This window comes from Castanea sativa, chromosome 12 (assembly GCF_040712315.1).
Source record: "Castanea sativa cultivar Marrone di Chiusa Pesio chromosome 12, ASM4071231v1".
Classification (NCBI taxonomy): domain Eukaryota; kingdom Viridiplantae; phylum Streptophyta; class Magnoliopsida; order Fagales; family Fagaceae; genus Castanea; species Castanea sativa.
Genome location: NC_134024.1, coordinates 25,934,032 through 25,960,853, shown reverse-complemented (window position 1 = coordinate 25,960,853; position 26,822 = coordinate 25,934,032). Strand labels below are relative to the sequence as shown.

The following is a 26,822-nucleotide window of genomic DNA, read 5'->3' as shown; positions in this document are numbered from 1 at the left end:
TAGCAGAGGCTGATGATTAGCCCCGCTCATCACAATGAGTATCTTAGTCTGGAACTATCATGGGCTTGGGAACCCATGTACGGTGAGGAAGCTTGGAGATTACATTTGGGCAAAAGATCCCTCTATCGTGTTTTTAGCTGAGACATGGACAGATGATGCAAGACTAGATCAAATGTTACGTAATTTTGATTTTAACAATAAATGGTTTGTTCCCAGTGGTAATAGAGGTGGTGGTTTGGTTTTGTTGTGGAAAGAAGATATTCAAATCACAGTGGAAGACTCATCGAAGTATTGCATTGATGTACTTGTTGAGAAGAATACCCCTCAGGAGTGGCGCTTCACAGGTTTCTATGGCGAACCGGTTACAACTAGAAGGCATTAGGCATGGACCAAGCTTCGAACTCTTAATGATAAACCACACATTCCTTGGCTATGTGCTGGGGATTTCAACGAGATCACAAGACAAGAAGAGAAGGTGGGAGGAGCTATTCGTGCACACAGTCAAATGCCAGCCTTCTGGGATGTTCTTGATGAATGCGAATTAATGGACTTGGGCTTCATTGGACCGAAATTCAAATGGAGTAAGCATTATATCGATGGACACTCAATTTTGGAGAGACTCGATCGTAGATTATCTACAAATTCTTGGTTCTTGAGGCACCCAGGCACTCGGGTTCACCATCTACCTTGCCTTTCCTTGGATCATTACCCTTTGCTTATCAACCCAACAAGTATTGAAACTCCATCCTATAAAAAACTTTTCCAGTTTGAGGAGATGTGGCTATCAGATAGTCGGTGTGGATAGGTGGTCGAATCAGGTTGGAGGTCATGTGCTTCAACGAATTTAGATAAGGAAATCCTTGGAAAAATAGACAAGTGTGGCAAAGATTTGTCATGGTGGAATTATAATTTTTTTGGTAATGTCTGAAGAGAATTAAAAAAAAAAAAGCGGGACATGCTAATTGAAGAGGAAGCCATGGCATTGAGGACTAGTAGCAATATTCGCATCAAAGAGTTGAAATGTGAGATCAATGTTTTGTTGGACCGAGAAACTAGAATGTGGAATCAATACTTTTGTATTCTTTGGCTAAAAAATGGAGATGGTAACACAAAGTTTTTTCATAGTTGGGCCTCTCATTGGTTTAAGAAAAATGTGATTTTGGGAATAAATGATCAACAGGGAGTTTGGAAAGGGGAGCCGAATGATATAGCAGGAGTTCTCATCATGTTTTATCATGAACTTTTCACCACCTCAAACCCAATCCTACACCAAGAAGTCCTAGGCCGAATTCCTCAAGTGATCTCGAATGACATGAACCAAGAGTTAGAGTTGACGTGCAAATTTGAGGAATGGGAAGTAGCACAAGCTTTGAAACAAATGGCACCAATGAAAGATATGGGACATGGTGGAATGCCCCCTTTGTTCTTCCAACATTTTTGGCCTATGATTGAGGGTGATGTTACACACTCGGTGCTATCTTGGTTGAACTCAGGTACACTCCAACACCCAGTGAATCATACCTTTATAACTCTTTTCCCAAAAAAGAAAAATCCAAAATTTGTTTCGGAATATAGCCCTATTAGTTTATGCAATTTTCTTTACAAAATTTTCTCTAAAATCTTTGCTAATAAGCTCAAAAGATTCCTCAATTTTGTCATTACTGAGCACCAATCAGCTTTTGCCAAAGGTTGCCTCATAACTGATAATATCCTTATAGCCTTTGAAACACTACGTTGCATGAAAAACTATAATTCTGCCTTAAATGGTTTTATGGCTTTGAAGCTCAACATGAGTAAAACCTATGATAGGGTTGAATAGGTGTTTTTTGAAAATTTGATGAGAAAAATGGGGTTTTGCAAACAATGGATTGGACTTATTTTGAGGTGAGTGAAAACAGTCACCTACTTAATACTAGTGAATGGGGAACTGAAAGGCTTGATCCACCCCTCAAGGGGCCTTAGACAAGGAGACCCTCTCTCTCTTTTTCTATTCCTCTTGTGCACTGAGAGCCTACATGGCCTAATTAAAAAGACAGCAAGCAATGGCGATATAAATGGTTTTAGATTGTGCAAAAGATGACTCAAACTAACCCTTTTTTTTTGTGGCAAATGATAGCCTTCTTTTTTGTAGAGCCAATTACGCAGAATGCAGCAAGGTGATGGATCTTCTATTCTTTTATGAAGAAGTTTCTGGCCAAAAATATATAGGGGGAAGACAACTTTATTCTTTAGCAAATCAGTTACTGAAACAAACAGACAGATCATTAAAGGGATTCTAGGGTTTGTGAAATCCATCACTATGAAAAATACTTGGGATTTCCATCTTTGACAGGAATGGGAAAAAAGCAAGCTTTACTTATATTAAGAAGAGAGTTTGGAGGAAATTGCAGGGCTGGGAATGAAAACTCCCTTTTTAATTCGGAAGAGCGGTGCTTATTAAGGCGATTATCCAAGCCATTCCAACATATGCAATGGGGTGCTTTAAATTACCTTTGGGGTAGTGCAATGAAATGTGGGTGCTGATAAGGAAGTTTTGGTGGGGACTACGTGGGGAAAAGTGGAAGATTCATTGGCTAAAATGGGGTGAGATGACAAAGTCCAAAAGTGAAGGTAGTATGGGCTTCCATGACTTAGCTTTGCACAATGACTCTCTCTTAGCCAAGCAAGTTTGGCGTTTACTGCAGGATAAAAACTCACTATTATACAAGGTCTTAAAACCCTGCTTCTTCCCAAATTGCACAATCATGGAGACTAATGAATCAAGGCGTGACTCATATGCTTGGAAAAGCATACTCCATGGTCGTGATGTCATTAGACATGAAGCTTGTTGGAGAATAGGTAGAAGGTAGGAAGTTCAGATCTGGCAACATATGAGGCTGCCTATCAAGCATCCTACCGTGTATCCTCACCTATTTTGGAGGGGTGGGAGGAAGCCGCAGTTGAAGTACTGATTAATGGAGACACACGGACATGGAATGAAGATATAATTAATGGCCTATTTGTTCTAGAGGAGGCTAAACTCATTAAGAAAATCCCATTGTCAATACACCCCATTGAAGATATTTTATTTTGGTCGTGGACACAAAGTGGGCAATATTCCTGCAAATATGAATATCGGTTATTGAAGCATGAGGTTGAGGGGAAGGGTCTGAGGCAACGCAAGTTGAGGACAAAAACTTCTGGCACAACATTTGGGATTTGCGAGTCCCAAACAAAATTAAAAATTTCATGTGGCGAGCTTGTCATGACTCTATCCCAACAAAAGCAAACTTGAGGAGGTGACATATCACGGACAACCCGTTGTGAGAATGATGCTTGAGTGACGAGGAAAGCCCATTACACACATTGTGGTCATGCAGTGGACTTAGTTTGGTATGGTTGTCATTAGAGCGGAGCTTTCGTCAAAATACAAGCCCCACAAACTTCAAAGAGCTCCTATCATGGATACTAAAAAATCAGGCCAGCCCGAAGCTATTTGCGATGATAATGTGGGGAATATGGCACCAGAGAAACCAGGTTTGCCTCCATAAACCTTGCTATAGCTCAGACCAGATTGCAATGCAGGCAAAAGAGAGGCTAGATGAATTTCTTGCTACACTCCCACTTAAGGCACCAACAATGCTGAGAACAAAGGTGAAATGGAAGCCACCTGATGCAAGTTGGTTCAAAATAAATTTCAACGGAGCAATTTTCAGGAAATAAATTAGAAGCGGCATAGGAGTTGTTATTTGAGACCACACTGGCTCCATCATCGTATCACTAGCTTAGCTAATCTCTCCAGCACTTCAACGAGCTAAAATCGAAGCAATTGCAGCAGCACGGGCTTTGGGGTTTGGACATGAAATAGGTATAAGTGTAGCGGTTCTTGAAGGCGATTCCGAGTTGATTATTGAGTCCTTGAAGGCAGGTGGCAATGCCATCGCTTTAGTGGAGCCACTAATTTAGGATGCCATTGTTTTTTCCAGTTTTTATTCAAAATTACTATACTCTTATTGTAAAGGAGAAAGCAATAAATTAGCATACAGTTTCGCTAGATATACTATAAATGTCTCTGACTAAGTAGTTTGGATGGAGGAAATCCCCAATCCATCACTCTCTGTTGTTCAACATGATTTAGCCAATTTGGCCAACCCATTTCAATAAAGTTTCAACTTCATTCTCAAAAAAAAAAAAAAAAACAAAAAAAAAAACAAAAGACTTCTCACTGCAATATAAGTATCGAAATTATTAAGTTAATTTAACTCTAGGTGTAACTCTCTTACTAAATTACAAGAAGTTTAAATTACTATTTTGATTAAAATTCTATTTATATATAAGTTCTTGAAATAATTTTAAAATTTGTTATTATTTTTTCTAAATTAATGTAATTAATATCTACCATAATATTTAGTTTTAAATAATTTTTTTTACACGATAGGTTTCTATTATATAACTTAATGTAATTTTCTTTTGTTTATATTAATTATTTTATTATTCAACTTTGAATATATTTATGAAAATTTCCCTATGTTTTAAATTACACTTTACCCAATTGTGGTTTGCCAAAAAAAAAATTTGCCTATCTGTGGTTTGAAAATTTACCCTTTACCCATCTAAGGTTAGCCTCGTTTGTCTCCCGTTACACATCTCTATTAAAAACATAGGTAAATTTATATTTTGTTACCCTTTATTTGATGCTAGGAAACCCAAGTTTGCAAAGACTTTACTTGATGCTGGGAAACCTGAGTTTATAACCATTGGTAGTTGTTATCAAGGCCAAATGCTTTGGTTTGTTATGTCTTTTTAGACTCATGGTTGATGTTGCCTCTATGTTTGGTTCATTGGATCTTTACTCATTCTAGGATTAAGACAAAGTTGCTAATGACTTTGTTTATTTATGTGTTCTATAGAAAGATGGGAAGATTTTAAAATAGAAGATATAAAAGTTGATATATGAACAGAAGACAAAGTTAGGTTTTAATTTTTACAAAACCTAGCTTTTAGATCTTCTTTTCCCTTGATTTTTTTAGTTTTTTTTTTTTTTTTGATGTTTTGAGAGGAAAGAAACATAAAATGGTAACAAAAATACAAATTTACCCATGTTTTTAACAGAGGTAGGTAAAGTGCCAATTTTTAAACCATAGGTAGGTAGGGTGTTTTTTGAGCAAACCATAAGTGGGTAAAGTGTAATTTCCCCTAAATTTTAATTGATTCATATATGGAAAAGTCATACATATTGTATTTAAGTATGTCATGTTATATTTCAATATGTAGAGTATTAATTTTAACATTAAAATTATAAAATTACATAAATTCAATGAATCTTAAATTTACCACCTCATATTGACAAAAAAGATAGAAATTTTATTGTTAAATTTATAGTTTTCTTGATGATAGAGGCTTTTGAAAAGTCATTTTACTATAGAGTAGTCATTTCCTTATACATACACCAATAATTTAGTTTTGGATTAAGATCAAATGCCATCAATGATTGATATTGAAAAATAAAAAAGAAGACTTTCAATCCTAACCCTTAAAAAATAGGTTTTAAAAAAGTGAATAAGTAAAAAAATTTGTGAGAGAAATGAGAGTAATCATCAAAGTGACAATAATGGAATTGTGTGAAATTTGGTGACGTGAAAGGAAATGACATTGGGAACAACTCATGCCTTCTAGCCATGACCAACTTCACTTTTTGGCCAAATTCCTCCATTTATGCTCCAAAATTCTCCTTTTTACCTTTTTATTTTTTTATTATAGTAATTTTTGTTTCCTTTATAACATTTAATTTAAAAGTTCAAATAAAGTTTCGTCTATTTTAGGGCATCTCTTACAGACATTGGTTTTATTTTTGCAATTATCTTAATTTTATCTTTTTTTTTTGGGTGGGGGTGGCGGAGGGGGTAAAAATCACGATTTTGATTCTTTATTTTGTGATTAGTACAAATTAAGGTTTTTAGGGCGTTTTTCTAGCTGCTCTAGGATTTCTTTTACTATTTAAATGAGATTGTAGACTTGAAGACAATTTAGATTCCATTTAAAAAATTGTAGATTTTTTTTCTCTCTTTTCTTGTGGATTCTAAACCTTATCAGCTTGTAGATTTAAAAAATTTCTCATGGATTTGAGACTATCTTCTTGTAGTAGACATGTTTTGCATTTTACATTTTTGTGGCTTACATTCAGCATCATTTATAATTACAAAATTACATATATTCAAAGAATCTTAAATCTTCCGCCTCATATTGTCAAGAAAGATAGAAAATGACTAGAGTAGTCATTTTCTGATCTTTTCCCAGTCCCCACACCAATAATTTATTTTCCTCTACGGTCGCAATTTTTCCATCTTAATAGTAAAGAAATAAATATGAGTATACATCATATGCAGTCAGCTTTCACACACCAAACAAAAATTAAGTTTATTTTTCAACGCAACTTATTATGTGATGAATTGTATTAAGTGATAGAGGTGCAGTGGTAGTGCTATATAAATTCACGCTACTTCTACCACTCACACAGCTTATGACATAATGAATTGCAATCAAAGTTGCCTAAATTTTAAGCAACAAAGTCTTGCGGCACAAAATTGCTTTAGGGATCAATCTAGTTGACCAGGTGGCCCCACCTAGGACTAGGATTAGGATGACATTAAAAGTCACAGCCAGCAAAGCTCCATAGCTAAATCTACCCTTATCCTTGGACATGCATGGACAAAGAATCTACGGACAAAAAGGCGTGTGAGAATAGAACTTCTCCACCACCATCTACGAACATGTCATTAATTTTTGTGGCCGGATTGCTAAATGATCACCTTTTTCATTTTAAAATTTTGTGTAAAATATAACTTATTAAAGTACATACTATATACTATGCAAGCCACGTTTTTTTGTCCTTCTTTAACATCAGGCATAACCCATCATCAATCCTTCTACTACAAATTGAATATTCGGTTTCTCATTTCTTCCATCAAGGTTCAATATTTAAGAAACACAGCCTTCATAAAATCTCCATTGTTATTATTCAATGGCAAATTGGGTGATAAGGTCAAGAACCATTGCTCATCATCTCAACAAAAAGATGGGTTTGTTGGGAATTCTCAATCTTAGTTCTTGGAGTAGCACTTCTAATTCCTTTCATTCAATGCCACTTGGTGACAACCATGGAAGACCACATGCAATTTTTGGTGATTCAGCTACCCATTTCTCCGTTCGGCGTTTCGAATCCACCGAAGCTGAAAGAGAGTTCGATACGAACTACATTAACCAGGATGGAGGTGATCAGGTACTACTATTTTTGCTTTCCTAGATTTTTAATGCTGTTTTTGTTTTTCATGTTTTTGATGTTGGTTCTAGACTAGAGACACTATATGCATTGAAAATATCATACACGTTTAGTAAAATTTTTTTTTTTTTTTTCCCAAAAATTTTCAGCTATTGATTTAAGGAATAAGGATTCTCGGGAAGGTTGTTTAACTCTAAATTAATTATGATTAGGATTCTTATATAGGATTATATATATATATATATATATATATATCTGTTCTTGCTCTTTTTCCTTTTTTAGTGCTAAAATTATACATCAAGAGAGTATAACTTCATTAAAAAAATACACACACATGTGATAATCATTTTATTCATGTTTCTTTAATCTTTTTGGGATAGAAATAATTTTTTTTAGTGAATTTTCATAAGAAAAGTGGATCACGTAATATGCTGAACGATTAAACTTAGAAGCAGCATAACTGATCGCAGAGCATACCTCATGAGTCATGAAGTGGTGACCTTCCCTCTTTTATCATTTGAAATATCAATGGCTTTTAACAATTTAGAATTATTTGGTGTTAATTATCTTATCTTATCCTCTCCCTTGGGGCTAAAAACTCACTAAAAAAAAGAAAGCAATTGATCCAAACCTTTTTCCCCATGTTCTTTTGTTTTTTTGATGAATTCCCCATGTTCTTTTAGATCAGTGTCTATCATGCCAAATAATATAGGACAATAAAAAAATATAGGACAATAATGGAAGCCAAATTCGGGTTACGTGTACGGGCGCACATGTTGCATGCCAATATATTACAGAGATGGGGCCATTCCCTCTCTCTCTCTCTCTTCTTCTTCAATATTCTTTGCCATTTCACTCATTTTCTAAGAAAAAAATAAATAGAAAAAATAAAAGAAAAGAAAATAGCTAAACTTTGAAAAATGAAAATCCAAAATTGGTGAATGTCTAAGAGGAACTCGAGGAACCCAAACATGGTTATCTCATGTGGAGTAATAATTATTTTATATATATAATTTATACATCATCTCTTTGATAACATGTGAATCTCACAACGGTATGAAATCTACATATTATGAAAAAGATGATGTATATATTGAATGTATAAAATACTTTCTTGACATTGTGGGTATACCTAGGATTTGAAACTTGAGAGGTTGTATACTATACTAGCAATTAAAGATCGCTTCATGAAATAAAAGTAAATTGGATTTGATTAAGTTTTTTCTAAAAAAAGATCTACAATAAGGTAGTTTAGTTTACAAATTAAAGCATCAAGCAAAATGCATCTCACTTTGTTATTATCTTTGACAATTTTTTTTTTTGTGGATATAACTCGTATTTTTGACAAATTTCTTTATTATAAAAGTATTAATTTTTCATGAAAGTAAGTTCGGTTAAGTTAGATGAGTTGTAAAAACTATCAAATTTAACTCAATTTAATACAAGACTCAAAAAGAATTCTAACCCATCAATCCACAAAAATCAATTCGAAGCATCAATTGAGTTGGGTTAATTGTATTGGGTTGATGAGTTGGATGTACACTACTCTCTAGCTTTGGACAACGCTTGCTGGGAGAAAAAAAATTAAAAATAGAATAAACAAATGAATGTTCCTGTTGGAAATGACGCATCTCGAAACCCAAAAATTTCTACCTCCAAATGCCATCTAATTGATAAGGATATGAGATATTATCAAAAAAGATAAGGATATGAGGTATGACAGTTTTTCACTCAAGAGTGGCGTTCCATTTTGGATCTCCAAAAGGCAACAATTTGTGATTCTTTGAAACGCCAAAATTCCCACAAAATATTATTTTACTTATAATTCCTAATTGCTCTATCATTGGGCGTTACTGCATTATCCTGTCTAGGGAGTGGGGTCTAGTCCCACTCGCTATAATGTGAATTAGAAATGACGATGCCAATGATCTTTGTGTGAAATGTTAATGTTATCCCATTAGTATGTAACAGTGGTTGAGATTGGAAATTTAAATCCTCGATGTGTGATGTGAGGAAAATTAGACACTAATGCCGTACTATTTTCCGCTCATATCATTCATATGAATAGTCGTTTCTATTCATAAATATAATTAATAAGATTTATTATTATGTGTGATGTGTGAAAAGACCAACATTGAGGTACTATTTTCACTCATATCACTATATCAGTTATATAAGTGGTTCCTATAAAAAAAAAAGAAAGTTATATAAGTGGTTGATCCTATCATAAATATTATTATCCCATAAAAAAAAAAAAAAAGCAAATGATTGGTTTGGATAAACAAAAGTAAAGATAAAGATTTGAATTTCATTTTTTAATTTAAATGATTTGAATAAAGTATGAAATGATAGTTTTATTTTTATTTTTAATATATGAAGTTATACCAAATAAAATGGGAAAAAAAAAACGATAATTATTAGATGTTGTTGCCTATCATTATCATTTTCATTTCAAATCATGTTAAGGATGGCTTCATACTTTTCTTTATGTTATGTGTTTCACAACGGTACCTGTTTTAGGATGTTACATGTTCTTTATTTATTTTGAGAATTGCTTTGATTTTGAATTTCCAGTCCATATGAATTTCAATAGTCACACTTTGAGTTTGTTGTACGGGCAGGCCTTAAATTTTCCTGGAGGAAAGGTTGAATTTACTTCAGACATGAATTTCATATCCGAGTCTGCTGATAAAAGAGTACCTTGTTATCGAGTTCTCGATGATGATGGGGAGCTGATGGTGTCCAAGAACTTCGTACAGGTATCTCTCAAATTGGTTCAAGTAATCCAATAGGACAATAAGGTTCTCAATGTGGCAAGCTTATAGATAAAGCAGAGTACTGAATGTTCTGTTTTTGGCCTTCTCTAGCCATGTCAAACAAAGCTTTTCATTCAATCTTGAACTTGCAGGTCAAACATTAACAAAAACCCAAAATTTATGATATGTAAAATGGTCTGAAATACTTATTAATCCAAAAGGATATGCAAAATTTCAAGATTCATCAGAGTCTAAAGGTTTAGTTTTAACATCACTAACTGTTCAATTGCCTTGGTTATGTCACATTCAACAGGTAAGCAAGGAAGTGGCTGTAAAGATGTATATTGATATGGTCACCCTTCAAATGATGGACAACATATTCTATGAAGCACAAAGGCAGGGAAGAATCTCTTTTTATTTGACCACATTAGGGGAAGAAGCAATTAACATTGGCTCAGCTGCTGCACTTAGTGCAGATGATCTTGTGTTGCCTCAGGTATACTTATTACATCCATATAAGCTATGTTCATATGTACATAAAAATCACTGCTCTAGGACTGCATGATATGTATAACAGACATGTGAAGGCTGCTTAACCATCCAAACTCATTAGGAATTTAGCCTGTATGATTTTTGAATTGTTTCTATCGATCACACTAATAATATAACTTTTTGGCCTTCATATTCCCATTGAAGCATCTACAGGTTTCAGTTAACTAAGTAGTTCTCACCAAGCATCACTGTTGGTTTCATTTAAGCATGCCCAAACTTGGGATTCCTCTATTTTATCACCAACCGGAGCATTACATTTTTCTTCTCCCTTGTACAATATTTTCAACATCTTTAATTCTAACTGAAATGTATAGTCCCATTTTTTATGTGCTGAAGGATAGAAACATTTCCACCAAGGAGTAACATCCATGATTTGTCAATCTTGAATGGTCATGCCACCTTAATTAGTTTAGTTTTGGTTTTCCTTGGATCTACATTGGAATATACAAATGGAGAACTCATATCCAGTTGATAGGGGTTTTGTTAATTGACATCTATTACCAATTGACCTTTTTGAAATCCCAACAATTATGCATGGGAAACTGATGCAAGTGCATGTCTGATTTGTAATACCAGTACCGGGAGCCTGGAGCTCTCTTGTGGCGTGGATTTACACTGCAAGAATTTGCAAACCAGTGCTTAGGAAACAAGGAAGACATAGGAAAAGCCAGGCAGATGCCAATCCATTATGCCTCTAAGAAACACAACTACTTCGCTGTGTCATCACCTATTGCGTGAGATATCTACCCCTCATTTTTACTTATTAGTCTTTTTTCAGATAAAGATTTCTTATTATTTATTAACCTTCTTGTATATAGTCAACACTAAATGTCTGCATACGCTTTATGCTTGTCAGCACACAACTTCCACAAGCCGTGGGTGCTGCTTATTCTCTTAAAATGGAGGGAAAGGATGCATGTGTAGCTACTTATATTGGAGATGGTGGCACTAGTGAGGTGACTGCACAATAATCCCTTCCACCTCTCCCTCTGAAAAATCAGATTATCAATGTTCACATCCTCATTAGTATCTTAACTGATGTTTCAGGGAGATTTCCATGCTGCTATGAATTTCGCAGCAGTTCTGGAAGCCCCCGTCATTTTTATTTGTCGTAACAATGGATGGGCCATTAGTACTCCTATAGAAGAACAATTTCGAAGTACTCTTCATCACCAATCTATAAGTTCCATTTTTAGCTTACACTCTTATATGAAGGATTGGGATAATCATTACTCATTAGTATCATATCAAATTTATGTCAAAATTATTATAAAATGGTTAAATTCATTATCTCTTAATATCTTAAGCTTTTGTAACAAATGGTTATTTGTCATGGTATTAGAGAAGGTGGTTGCATTCCCATTTCCTCATGACTTAAGCTTTTAGAACAATCAGTAAATTATTAAATTACTGTTCATTGGGTTCCCCCAGTGAAGAAAGGGCAAGCCTGAAGCCCTTTATTCATTCATGGATATTTTAGTTTTTTTCTTTTCTTAATTATCCATGTTTTGTAGGTGATGGAATTGTTGTTAGGGGTCGGGCTTATGGAATTCGAAGCATCCGGGTGGATGGGAGTGATGCTCTTGCTGTATTAAGTGCAATTCGCACTGCTCGTGAAATGGCTATAAGTGAACAAAGACCACTTTTAGTTGAGGTAGGACTAAACTTCTTTTTGTTAAAAGTTTTTCCCGTAGCTGGTACATTGACACAATCCTTATTCTTTGCCAGGCTATTTTATTTGTAGAAGAAAACAAGTGTGTCCCTCTTAGCATATGACCACAACCTTTCTTTTCAGTGAAAAGCAATGCACGTCTAGTTGTGTATTCCAGATTGTGATTAATTTTCTCTGTTTATTTTAACTTTCAGGCCCTTGCATATAGAGTAGGACACCATTCGACCTCTGATGATTCCACAAAGTATCGATCTGTGAATGAAATTGAATACTGGAAAACAGCTAGAAACCCTGTAAATAGATTTAGAAAATGGATAGAAAGGAATGGTTGGTGGAGTGACAAGGATGAAACTGAGCACAGAAGCAGCGTTAAAAAGCAGGTGAATACATGTTAATATGACTTTTGTTCGATCTCCACATATTAAAGCTATCTTACCTTTCTCTTCTGATACAATACAGCTACTGCAAGCAATTCAAATTGCAGAGAAGACAGAAAAACCTTCAATTGAAGGCTTATTCTCCGATGTCTATGATCATCTGCCATCAAACCTTCAAGAGCAAGAGGAACAACTTAGAGAAACCATCAGAAGACATCCGAAAGACTACCCATCTGATGTTCCTGTTTAGAAAATATTAGCTAAATATGAAGCAACAGATGTGACTTCATGAAAACTCAAATGACAATGTGTAAAGTTTCAAAATAGTTCAAAGAAATATAAAACAAGCATTCCTCCATTTTTTTGGATGTAACCTTCGCATCATAATGTCTGAAGTGAATAAAATAAAAAATAACTTTTGCACCATAATGCAAGAGCTCTTCTTCTTCATTTGAACAAAGATTTTACTAAACTTTAACAAAAGCAATACCAAGAGGGAGTTGTCAGCAACCATAACTATGGCATCTACCAATTGAGCAGAGAGGCCAGTCAGAGATTGGGATAGGACCCATATTAGAGAAAATTGAGGGATTCCCAAACCAGCTCTACTAAGAGATTTCCAATCAACTGTAATTGTGGGATTTGGTAGATGTTAATATTTTGACTAGCTGCAATTATGGGATTAGGCTGTCAATAATTTGTCTAGGTTCATTGTAATAGCATCTATATATTTTGTGTCAGTTTTACTCGGTACTAATCCCATTTCATGTAAAACAAAGAAGCAAACTATTGTCTCCCGCTCCACTGCTAAAGCAGAATACCGTGCCACTTCAGAACTCCAATGGCTGAAATATCTTTTGGATGACCTTGATCTTCACAAACCTCACGACTTTATTTCAAAATGTGTGTACAGTTGTGTGTAACAGCCAGTGTGCACTAATATCTTCCCAATAAGGAGTATGGAACTATAGAATTTGCTGAATTTTGAGTAAAAACCTTATGTCTCATTTTCTTTGTCCCTAACTCCCATGTCCAAACACCAGCCAACAGTTAAAAGCATAAACTAAATAAACCAAATTCCCTGGTCATTTAGTTCCTTGGAATCATCACAAGGCAAAGATTAAGACGACAACATTTCCTCGAGCATTTCTGCCTCACACTTAGCTGCTAGTATTGTTTGGTATCATTCGAATCTGATGCTCTTACTGTCGGAGATCGTTGCATCATATGAAACTGTCTAAATCAAAATGTGATTGGATTACCTGTCCCAATCTTTTTACCATATCCTTCTTAACTCTCTCACACTTAAACCCATTCCGTTTCTATTATATAGTCCCCACACAACGAGCTACAGCTAGATAGTTAGCTGCATATTACATCCTTTATCCAACATCCATTTGTGGTTTTTGCTAGACTAATATAATTGTGTCCATGGCGAACCTAAGGCGCCCTATCTCACCATCTCATGTTGTTATCACATTCGATGCCACTAAGGATCTTGCTGAAGATGAACTTAAGATAACCATTGAAGGCGTGAAAATGGGAGGTGGCATTCTCCGTGGAGGCGACACACTTGTCTTGCTAGGTGTCCTCCATAAGATCAAGAACTGCAGTAAGTAGTCGATAGATTGTTCTTATGTACTCGCAATGATTCTTCAATGTTCATTTTATTTGTTTAATGGGATTGTAAAAATTTAATAAGATTAGAATGTCATAAAATTTGAATAGTTTGGAGGGGCAGAACTAGGATTTGTTGCTTGGGTGCCAACTTTTAATGTATCTATGTATATATAAAACTGAAAACGTTTAACTTTTAGTTAACCTCATAATATTATGTCACATTAAGATCCTAGAATTTTATATGTTTAAACTGGTAAACCCTCATTAAAATTTTAGCAAATCATATTTTAAAATATATAGTTCTATATATAAACATAATTAATTATAATAGATACCTAATGCCATAATATATATATATATATATATATATATATATATATATATATATATATATATATATATATATATATAAATACATATGTTTGTTTGTTTAGATCCCTTAAAGCAGATTGTTTAACCTAATAAATTAGCGAAGTGATTACTTAGGTTAATTGTGAGATCTAGGTTAAATAAGGACAGATCATATCATGCACAGCAGTGGAAAATAAAGAACACAATAATATGATGACTTAGGAAAACCAATGAAACCAACAGTTTTAAGGTAAAATCTGGGGAGGGTTTGACCTAATTATCCTCAAGGTAAAACAAACCCACTATAGAGAATTGAAGTTTTTATAATCAGATTTAATCCTAAATCTATTGCTACCTCCAATAGTAACTTACTGACATGATCACATGCAAGCTCCGAATCTACGGACTCCTTATCTCTTGGATTTGCACCACAAGCACCCACGCTTGTGACTTTGAGATCCCACTCAAAAGTTTCAAATCACGGCTTGTTGATCTTTGTAGCAACTAGATTCCACTAGCACTTGATTGTAGATCTTATTTCGGTAGATACTTGTAGAGTTAGAAGGTACAGAACCTCTTAGATCTCACAAGAGTAACTCACAAATCTTCTAAGAGTCTTCAAAACGTAATTAGGGTTTTCCTTTTATACGTAGGAGTATTAGACTGAAACTCTAAACGTTTTCGCAAGCTTGAGCCTGTTTAAAATTCTACAGAAATTCTTTTTATGCAATTTTCGATCAATCGAGCTTCACAATTCGATCGGTCGAGCATGATGCATGATGCAAGGACACAAATGATGCATGATCTAATGCACAAAAACAATTCAATTTTATCTTAATTTTGAAAATTGACCAAGAAAATTAGAAATTTAGCAAAAACCCCAATTTTGAAACCCTAATTTTCCAAAGAATATTACATGCATTCATGCATTTTCATCAATTTTGATCAATTGAACAACACAACAGGTATAAAACATGTTATAATTACTCAATTAAACAATATCATAAGTCAATTTTACTCAATTTCATTCAATTGAACAAAATCCCCAAATTCCTCAAGAACACATAAACCCTAAATTAGAAATTTTGCACAAATCATGAAAATTTTGAAATTAAAATAGAGGGAACATGTTTATACAATGCATGAACAAAAACCCATTCAACAGATTTGTTCAAAACACCTAGAATCATTAAAAACCCCCAAATTTCTTTAGTTTGAAAATTTTGATGAAAATGCATGAATGCATGTAATATAAACAAAAAGGAAGGGCAAAAGAGTCTTCCCAAGTATGGGGGTAGAAAATCCATGAAGCTTTGACTCAGAAAAGAACAATTTTTTTTTTGACTAACAAGAATTGAGAGGAATCGAAGGAAGAAGACAAAGTTTTGAAAAACATGTGATCTAATTTTTTTTTTTATTTTTAAGCAAAAACAATTTTCGATCGCTTGGGAGGAATTGAGCTAGGAATCTAAAATGTTTTAAAAACAGGTTTGACTAATTGGAAAGAATCGAAGGAGGAATCGAGTCAAGCCGAGAGTTTTAGCCTTAAAAACTGAATTTTTTCGATCGGTCGAAAAACAGGTTCGATCGATCGAATCATGAAAAATCAGGAAGTTTTGAAAACTTGGAAATTTTTTTCAAAAAGACTTTTAAACCAGTTTTTATGATATGAAATGCATGTCAATAATTCCAAATATTTTCAAAAGCACTTTCTCTTCAATCAAATCATTTCTCTTTTTTTTTTTTTTATCAAAATTCAAAATTTTCCTTAACAATTTTTACCCCAAACCCCAAAAAGTATTAAACATTTCAAGAAGCCCAATTTTGGATGGTCACAAAAATTAACACTCAATCATATCTACAGAGTTTAACAAAGATTTACTTGTGGTGTGTACAACTAGTAAGTGTACGAGATACATAAAAGGTAATATGTGAATAGAAATTAAACACAATTTCTACATTATCAATCACATAAGTTTGAAAGTGACTATCACTTAAAGAGTTATATTATATAACTCCCATATCTCCTAGAAAACACGCTTGCAATCGTGTAAAAGCTTTTTTTTATTCTTTTTTTTTTTTTATACCTTTTTGTTTGCTTTTATTTTTCTTTTTCTTTTGAATTTTCGTATTCTTTTCACAATTAATACCTCACTTAATCTTGCTGTACAAGTGCTACACCTTATCGAGCGCGACTTTTATCGAGATGGTTATTTATGCATTTCTTTTAAAAAATTTTAGTCCTTACAATCAAAAGAATGTGACTTCAAAATCAAGAACATGTGTTTAAAAATCATAAACAACCCACACAATATAAGCACTACATAACACAAACTAACAAAGTGCAAAAAAAGGCTTATCTAAGCTAAACAAAGTACATAGTCATGAAATGTAAATTTCATAGTTCAACCTTAATTACACACTTGAAGATGTGTAAAACACAACTTTTTTTTATTTATTTAAAAAAGAACTTAAAAACATCATAAACAAGCCTAGAATGAAATGCATGAATGTAATGCAAAAAAAAAAAAAAATCTTAATGAAAAATATTTTGGTCACAAGAGATTGAAAGAATTAGCATAAGAGCCATGTCAGACAGACTCACTGAGACTGAGTCTTTTGCATCCACACTCTCTTAGATACAAACTTGGAATTGGAGTTTCTAGATGAATTAGACTTGAACCCAGCTCCTGTATTGGCATAAATATTAAGAACCTTTGTCAATTCATGAATAAGTGTCATAGGATCTTGTGCTTTTGGCATAGACACTTTTTGTTTGGTTGCTTGCTTTGAAACTTTCAACTTAAAACAATTTGGGCATGTATGCCCAGCTCCACTACAAAAATGACAAAACCATTGAGGTTTGAGTTGTTTCTTACTTCCAAGATGATTGAGTTTCTTGGGTTTTGATTCACTTAGATCTACCCTAATTCTCCTAGTAGCTAGAGTTTCTTCCTTAGGTACCTTAACTTCAGGAGTGGAAATAGATGTAGCAAGTACAAACTTAGGGGAGGATGAATAATAGATGTAGAAACACTCTCTACAAACCCTAACCCTGTCTTATCAAAAAAAGATTTTTGAACATTTAATATATTATCCAGTTTAGAAGTAGAAGCCCTATCAAGTTGTTCTCTAGCAATAGATAATTCAGATTCTAAACTTTTAACCTTCTCAATCAAAGACATGTTCTTAATCTTAACAGTGGTTATGAGTTCATTAGCATCAAACAGTTTAACCAATGGATTTTTCTTTTCTTATTCAAGAGTTTTTATCTTCTTCAAACCTATGTTAACATTCATAGCATCCTTTGCTGCAATCTTGCAAAGTTTGTTGTAAGCCTCTTGCAAGTCAACATTTTCAGAGAATTCCCTATCAGAAGGGTTCTCCTCAACAATTTCATGCTCACTTACTTCAGCAGTAGCAGTGAAAGCCATGGAATTTCCTTCTTGATCACTTTTAGACTTATGATCAGAAACTTATCATCACTAAGAGTAACAACCATAGCATTTTCCTTAGATCTCAAGTAAGTAGGATATTCTAACCTAAGCTGACCATAACCCTGACAATCAAAACACTGTTAACCTAAAGAATTGTTAGAGGATTGAACAACCTTATCTTTTGATTTTTCAGAATTGTTATTTTTGGTTGTTTCATTCGTCTTCACAATCTTAGTGTCAGCATTGTTTCGATTTCTTGCCCTTCTGTTATTGTTTCTCAAAAAGTTTCTAAAGTTCTTGGCAAGAGAAGCTATCTCTGTAGAAGAGATTTCATCATCAAATCCACTATCATCTACATCATCAACAGATTTTAAGGCCATAGATTTGGATTTGTTGGTTTTGGGTAGGTTAGATTCATAGGATTGAAGAGATCTTACAAGTTTATCAACAAGGATGGTGTCAACATCCTTACTTTCTGTTGTAGCAGTGACTTTGGGTCTAAAATTCTCAGTTAAGGATCTAAGAATCTTTCCAACCACTTTAGATTGATCATATACTTCACCCAAATTAAAGCAAAGTTCACTATGTCATTCAGTTTGGCATTGAACTCATCAAAATTCTCATCATCATACATCCTGATGCTTTCAAACCTAGAGGCCAACTGCTGCTTTATGCATAGTTTGCAAAATATTCCAGGCAGTATGAACAACCTCTACATTAGAGATCCTTTTAAATTCTTCCATAGAAACATCATTGAATATAACATTCATAGCCTTGTTCTTACAGCTCGCTGCTTCCTTTTGTGTTGTGTTCCATTCACAGACAAGAGTGGTTGGTCTCTCCCAACTAGTCTTAATAGAAAGCCAAACTCTCTCATCTAAGGATTTCAAAAAGGCTTCCATCCTAACCTTTCAGTAAGCATAGTTATTCCCATCAAAATAGGGAGGGATCACAAGAGAGTGGCCGTGTTCCATGATAGTAAGGGTTAAGGATCAACTCAAGGTAAACTGCCCAAACAAGAGCTAACCCGCTATAATACCACTTATTTGTTTGTTTAGACCCCTTAAAACATATTGTTTAACCTAATAAATTAGCCAAGTGATTACTTAGTTTAATTATGAGATCTAGGTTAAATAAGGACAGATCATATCCTGCACAGCAGCGAAAAATAAAGAACACAACGATATGATGATCCACGAAAACCAATGAAACCAACAGTTTCAAAGTATAAACCTAGGGAGGATTTGACCTAACTATCCTCAAGGTAAAACAAATCCACAATAGAGAATCGAAGTTTTTAGAATCAAATTTAACCCTAAATCTATTCCTACCTCCAGTAGTAACTTACTGACACGACCATGTGCAAGCTCTAAATCCACGGATTCCTTCTCTCTTGGATTTGCACCACATTAGCACCCACGCTTGTAACTTTGAGATCTCACTCAAAGGTTTCAAATCACGGCTTGTTGATCTTTGCAGCAACTAGATTCCACCAGCACTTTATTGTAGATCTTGTTTTGGTAGATGCTTGTAGAGTTAGAAGGTGTAGAACCTCTCAAATCTCACAGGAGAAATTTACAAGTCTTTCAAGAGTTTTCAAAACGTAGGTAGGGTTTTCCTTTTATATGTAGGAGTGTTGGACTAAAACCCTAAACGTTTTCTGTGAAGCTCGATCGATCGAATTGTAAAGCTCGATTGATCGAAAATCGCCACGTGGTTCAAAATCACTAGTAGACTTCGTCAAATCTATATTGGCCACGTGGTTCAAAATCACTGGAAAACTTCGTCAGAATATAGTTATATATAATACAGTTTATGTGTCCCTAAACTCCCATGTCCGAAAAACAGTTAGAAATCGAAGCATAAACCAAGTTTGATCCCTGGTCATCTAGTGCGATGGAATCACATAGCAATGATCAAGACGACAACATATCCTCGAGCATGTCGTTTGGTATCATTCGAATCTGATGCTTTTACTGTTGGAGGTTGATGCATATCGTATAAAATTCTCTATCATTGCTAAATGTGATTGGATTACCTGTCCCAATCTTTTTACCATATACTTCTTAACTTCCTCACACAAACCCATTTCCGTTTCCATTATATAGTTTCCACTTTTCACACAATGAGCTACAGCTTGATAGCTAGCTGCATATTATATCCATTATCCAACACCCATTTGTGGGTTTTGCTAGACTAATATTATTGTGTGTCCATGGAGAACATGAGCCCTATCTCGTCGTCTCATGTTGTTTTCGCATTCGATGCCACTAAGGATTGTACTGAAGAAGAGCTTAAGCTCACCATTAAAGGCATACAAATGGCTGATGGCATTCTCCGTGGAGGTGACACACTTGTCTTGCTTGGTATCCTTCAAAGGATCATGCACCCCAGTAAGTATTCAATGAATTTTCTTCATAGGCTCACCTCATAATTTTCCTTGTGTTTTTTATTTTTTATTGAAGGCATGGAGATTTACCAAAATCTTTCTTGAGGCCTCATTATACCAAATACTATGTAGTAAGCCTTCAATGGCTACTAAAATGAAGAAGAGAATTCCATGCTTAAGTGCAGCTTATGTTTGCATGGTACAAATTAAATCAATAGTTATCATGGTTCTTGTTGCTTGAAGCTTTGAAATATATCTATTTTGGCATGCTGCATGGTTCCTCTCTAGGTTTCTAGCTTTGTTTTCATGTCAGCCAAGAACAGGCAGGAAAGCACAGTGGAAGAATTAGCAACCGAATAGAAGCAGTAATAGTCATAATCTTCGGTGTAAATTTGTGTGAAGCAGAATTAGTGTGTGCACTCTTGAGATCTTTTGGGTAGAATGACGTGTGATTTTGATTTGAAAATTAGCTTTTTATATATATACCAAGAAATCTGAAATTTAGTGATGTTGTTTCCTCACAGTGATATACTGAACCATTACGAAATGCACATTCAAAGTTCTTCATTACAATTTTGGGAAAATATATAGTTGATTCACACCACTTTCCATAGTTATTGCCGCAATCTCATACTCTTAAGTTCATTTGTCCTTTCTTGAGTAATGAGATTTCCTGGTACACGTCAATCATTTTTTTTGCTCAAGTCTTGGTGAAGTCCTTGCTTGGCAAATCATACAATGGTGTGCAACCCATGGTTGAGGTACACTTAAATGCTTTTACAATTCATACACAAAAATTCAGAAGGGTAAGCTTCTTTCCCCTCATAAAATTATGGTAATGCTTCATTTGCATACTTGTGATTAGGTTGAGATATGGTACCCTTTGGGTTTAACACTAACTCATTAATATTTTTTTTGTGTGTATATATATATATATATATATATATATATATATATATATATATATATATACTGCGATTAGTTGGTAAATAAATGCATAAATGAAATCGTCATGAGCAAAACTCAATAACTAAATATTTTCTTATTATGTTGGTTCTCGACTGACTGTAAGTCATTTTCGATTATCAAAAAAAAAAAAAAAAAACTATAAGTCTTTTTCTTTTTCGGCTTGGCACAGTGGGTTTCCAAGTCATAGCATGTCCTGATTCTTTTATTGCTGGAACGAATATTGGTGCAATGGAGGAAGCAGTTTCAAAGAAAGTTGATTTCTATGTAAAGATACTCGAGCAAATTGCTGAGAAGTATGAAGATCAAGGGGTAATGTATCTATAAGTTTAAATAATCATAATATTGGCTGTATGGAAAGAAGATGCATAACTATGAACATGGCAAGCATGATACTTTACTATAATGCAATTATATATATATATATATATATATATATATATATGCATTTATGATAAGTGTGTGTTTGAGTAGAGCTTATAAACTAGATTTTTACTTTTTAGCTTTTATGTACAGTTTTTTAAAAATTTTACTTTAAAAAAAAAAAAATTTCATAGTACATTTTCAATAAAAAGTTAAAAAAAAAAAAAAATTCCGAAAAGGGCAACTTGGGATTAATACCTAGAGGCTAGTGTAAATCTTGGATTTTTCAAGCTAAATGGAATGTTAATAGATTTGCTGCTCTAGGTCAAGTGCCAAGCTCATATCATATTGATAAAATTCAAAAAAAAAATTGTCCTTTTTAAGAAGGCTCAAAGGGCTTCCCTGTTGCATATAGATTTTGTTTTGTTACTTTTGTATGTTGTTTAAACAGTAAAAATTAAAGTCGGCACGTTGTAGTTTTGAATTGGGCCTTTAGATAAGCCTGGCCTTTTGATTAAATTAAATGACTCATGTATTACCGTGGTCTCAACATAGTTCTCCTTCAAGCCCAAATAGGGCTCTTCCCCAATCTGGCCACTTGATCTTTAGTTTGTTTAAAATTAGCTCATGGAGCCCATTTAGACTTCTTTATTAGTCCCCCCTTATGGATACCCTAGTCTACCCGTCTTTTCTCTCCCTCATTCAGCTCCACAATTAAGCTTTTGCCTAGCCTTAGCTGCCGCCATCTTCTTCTTCTTTTTTTTTTTTTTTTTGGTAAATTACATATTTAGTCCCTAACTTTTACATCATATTTCAATTTGATCATTAACCTTTCAATTGTGTCAATTTGGTTCTTAACCTTTTAATGTCGTGTCAATTTAGTCTTTGTCATTATATATTAGATGAAAATTGTTTACATAGCAAATAGCCAAAATAAAATTTTAGTTTATTATCACATCAACAGAAACTAATTTTTTATTTTGGCCATTAGACATGTCATTAATTTTCATCCAAAAGATAACTGTAAGGATTAAATTGACATGGTAAAGAAATGTTAGAGACCAAATTGATACAATTAAAAGGTTAGGGATCACATTGAAATATGGTGTATAGGATAGGGACCAAATACGTAGTTTACCCTTTTTTTTTTTTAATAATACAAGAACCACTGACTCTACTACTTTTGTATTTTCCAAACGACGAAGATCCATGGTCTGTCCGTGGGTGAGCTAGCGAACTGTGAGGTAAAAATTTAATTTTTGTTTAACTCAATAGCTAGTGGACATTTGATTTATGCTTGTTTGGCCAAGACTCTCTTAATAATAAATAGATTTATATTCTCTTAAATTACAATTTTTTTTTCAAAATAACACCATTTTGAAAAAAAAATGACAAAACTGATTAGCCACTATCATTATGGAATAGATGTATTTAAGGAAGTGAAATGTATAGAGTTTAAGGTATATGTAAAGATTCATGTAAAAAAAAAAAGTATAGGTAAAGTTTTAAAAAGTATATGTAAAGGTTTAAAAAGTATATGTAGAGGTTTAAAAACTATAGATAATTAATATATACATTTATTTCAATAAAATAATATTTTTATATAAATGCAAACTTTATTAAAATAGAAACCTAAATAATAATAAAAATTCAAGAAATGTGCCACATGTCACAAACTCAAACTCTCCTACATAGAGTCTATACTTTATATATATATATATATATATATATATATATATATATATATATATATATATATATATATATATTAAAACCTCATCTATGTTAAAGCTTCAAACATGCTAATTACAGAAAATACAGAGTCCACAACCATACTTGAATGTAGTAAAAGCACAACTTCACAAATAACTCAAAAAAAAAAAAAAAAAACATTATGTTGGCAACAAGGACAAAACAAAAAGATAAAAAGAAAGATGAAAAACCAAGTTGAATGATCTGAGTGGAAATGTATAAGTAGCCCTCAAAATTAAGGGAAATTCTATATCCGTGACATTTTCACAGCACTTTTATAATAAATTTTAAGTGGTTAATTTTAAATTTAAACCGGTAACAATTTATCACATTGAATTTTTTGTGAAAGAATTATGAAAATATTGTAGACTTTGTATTTCTCTAAAATTAATATTAAAGAAAGACTCAAAATCCTATTGATTCTAGACTTATATTGCTTGAAATCCCCACTATGATAGTTTTACTACAAGTTTTTTTTTTTTTTTTTTTTGAGGGGAGTTTTACTACAAGTTAATCTCTTAGAATTATCACAAATCAAGAGATTCAATCTCTAGGAGGAAACTAAGGAAAATATTTGTAAGCATTTAAGGCCTGGTTTATTACTGTTGATATATAAAGTTTTTTTTTTTGGAGAGAATGTTGATATATAAAGTAAACTTTGTTAGAAAGTATGCGAACTTAAAACTTCGCTAGCGAGTTTTATCGAGTAAAAATATTGTTATTCTCCTTTGATGTGCAGGTCAACATTGAAGTCAAAATTACTGCTAGTTTTCCCATTAGGAAGTTTATTTTACAAAAGATAGCAGCCTATAAAGCAAGTTGGGTTGTACTTGATAGGTAGCTCACTCTTCATTTGTAAATTATCATTTAGGTTAGATAACCTTAACAGTTAGTTTTTATGTTATCACTGCTATGCACTGTTCCTTTTCTAATTTTTTTCTTTTAAATTGGGATTATGCAGTTGAAAAAAAAAAAAACACTAGAATCTTTAATGGCTTGGAGGAACTAATTAATGAATTTTGCTATCTTTAAGGCAATATTTTCCCTCATTTAAAGCGTTTACAAAAGAGTTACAAGAAAAATTGTGTCCAAGATACAACTAAGTCAAAACTCTTTAAGTAGCACACTTGGATAATCCTTCAAATTTCTCTTTAATGGTGTAAAAATATTGTAAAATATTGAATATAGAGATATATATAAAGAGAGAGAAAGAGAGAGAAAGAGAGTAGCCTTTGAAAGGCACATTCGAAAGTCACTTTGGTTGGTACAAGCCCTAAAAATCGTTTCGTAGTTATTACTAGTTAATAAAGACAAAACATAGTTTCATATTATCTTCTTTTTTTTTTTTTTTTTTTTCTTTTCTTTTCTTCAAAATTCTACACTGATTATAACTATCTCGTTTGAGAACGTAATGAACTCGCTTGAGTGGCTGTCAAGTGAGCCCTTACTTGAGCAGTTGAGCTCTCTCATACCAGCTTGATCCCCACTTTTACTCCTGTTTCTCCTCAGTCAAGCATGTTCAACCACATGTCGATCGGCACTTAGCATTTTATGATCTATCCATTTGGTTTCCCAATTATACTCATGTTGCACTAGCCTCTGCTTGATGGGCCTGAGCAAGCCCTAAAACCTTCTATTTTATTTGATTTTTCTTCTTCTTTTTGTTACTTCAAATGTAAGATCAATCATTTCTATGACAACCTACTACACTTCTATATACCTAGATATATAATAATTCTTTAATCCTTCCCCTCAATTCGCTGCTCCATTGTTAATTTTCAAACTAGTTGAGTTTTCACTTGAATCTTGATAATTTAGATCGCATAGAGAGAAATTGTAAGGAAACTTCAATTTTAGAGCTCCAATTCTTTTATTTATTTATTTTTATCATATATCTTTTGGATAAGCTTTAAATAGGTAGGTTATGGATTCAAACTCTTGATATTTCGGTTGAAAACACCATAAGATGACATTTGACTTAAAGGTCATTGGCTAGAGCACCAATTCTTGATTATTGATATAAATCAAATAATTTAACACACAGTGTAGTAATTAGCATTATATTCAAGGTATATTAAATAAGAGTATGCATAACTTTTTGACACTTTTTTTAAGTCCTTAACATAACTCAGCAAAACAAAGTATCAAATAACAACTAATTGGTACAAGTACATACAACTGAAAGTAAATTTTAAAACTTTCCATTTTCTTTCATTCATTGCATAATAATGTGCCCTGCTCATGATCAATCCTAAACAACATGGGAATCAATCATAATTGACGAGTAGTATTAGTACTTGTTTTATTTATTTGGTGCATGTCCATTTGCTATTTAATGGTAACATACAATCCTTAACAGGCATCTTAGACGGGATTTAAAGTTTTACCTTAAACGGATATCTTCCAAGGTTGCGTTAATAAACGATATCTTGTCTGTAGAAGTTTTGAGATATCATGCTACGTTTGCTACATATGACATTGAACGTCCCAGGCTGAGCTATTCCATGTCCAAGTCTGTTCTATTGTCAAATAGTCCAGATCACTTCTCATGCAGGTCCTCCTTATCATCAGATTATCAAGATAGTGAAGACGTCGAACAGTCAGTTATCTCTTACAGTAGCTACCCTTTATTAATAAGTTCTCAGGATAACTCCGTTTTGCATAAGAGCAACTTGGTGCCTTCATCTTCATACAGATCACAAGGGCATAGATCCTCACTGGATTTTGCGCGCAACTATGAACAAGAAAAATCAGGTCAGAGTGCATTTTCATATTGATAAAAAATAATAATAATAAATAAATAAAAACATTCTTTGTAGTTAGCACTTGACAATCGGATTTAGAATGTTCAATCATGGAATATTGTAAATTGCAAACAAATATCTTTATGTGCTTTCCATCTACGACTAGGAAATTTTTTAATTAATTTCCCTACTTATTTGAAATCAAGATTTCATTCATTTTCTACCAATTTATCTTTAAATTGTTGAGTTGGATGTAGTCTTTAACTTTTTAATTAGGAGGAAGAGTAGAGATAGGAGGTGGATGTATACTGTACTCTTTAATTTTTAAATGAGAGGGAGGGTGGAGATGAGGTTTGAACTCAAAACCACTTGATCCGATATTATAATAAAGTATCGCTAGTCCCAAATGTTTAAGTTGTTATAAAATGGTTAATTAAATCGTTATTCAACCAAGAACCATAAATCCATGTCCAGAAAAAAGTTGATTAGTTAAATTAATTAAACATCAACCAATGAGGTAAAAAAGAGAAATGAAGAAATCATAGTAGATTTCTGAGCATGGTGAACATATTTACATAAAAAGCT

At 33.4% G+C, this 26,822-nt stretch overlaps 1 protein-coding gene across 1 annotated transcript; it reads left to right on the top strand.

Annotated features, from left to right (window-relative positions):
* Positions 1–6,855: 6,855 nt before the first annotated feature.
* On the top strand, positions 6,856–12,988 carry LOC142621139 (2-oxoisovalerate dehydrogenase subunit alpha 2, mitochondrial-like). Its single transcript, XM_075794450.1, has 9 exons — positions 6,856–7,258; positions 9,880–10,017; positions 10,328–10,510; positions 11,143–11,300; positions 11,423–11,522; positions 11,614–11,725; positions 12,081–12,220; positions 12,433–12,618; positions 12,698–12,988. Exons 1-9 carry the CDS (start codon positions 7,001–7,003, stop codon positions 12,863–12,865), a joined length of 1,443 nt encoding a protein of 480 aa, XP_075650565.1. The 5' UTR covers positions 6,856–7,000; the 3' UTR covers positions 12,866–12,988.
* The last annotated feature ends 13,834 nt before the right edge of the window (positions 12,989–26,822 follow it).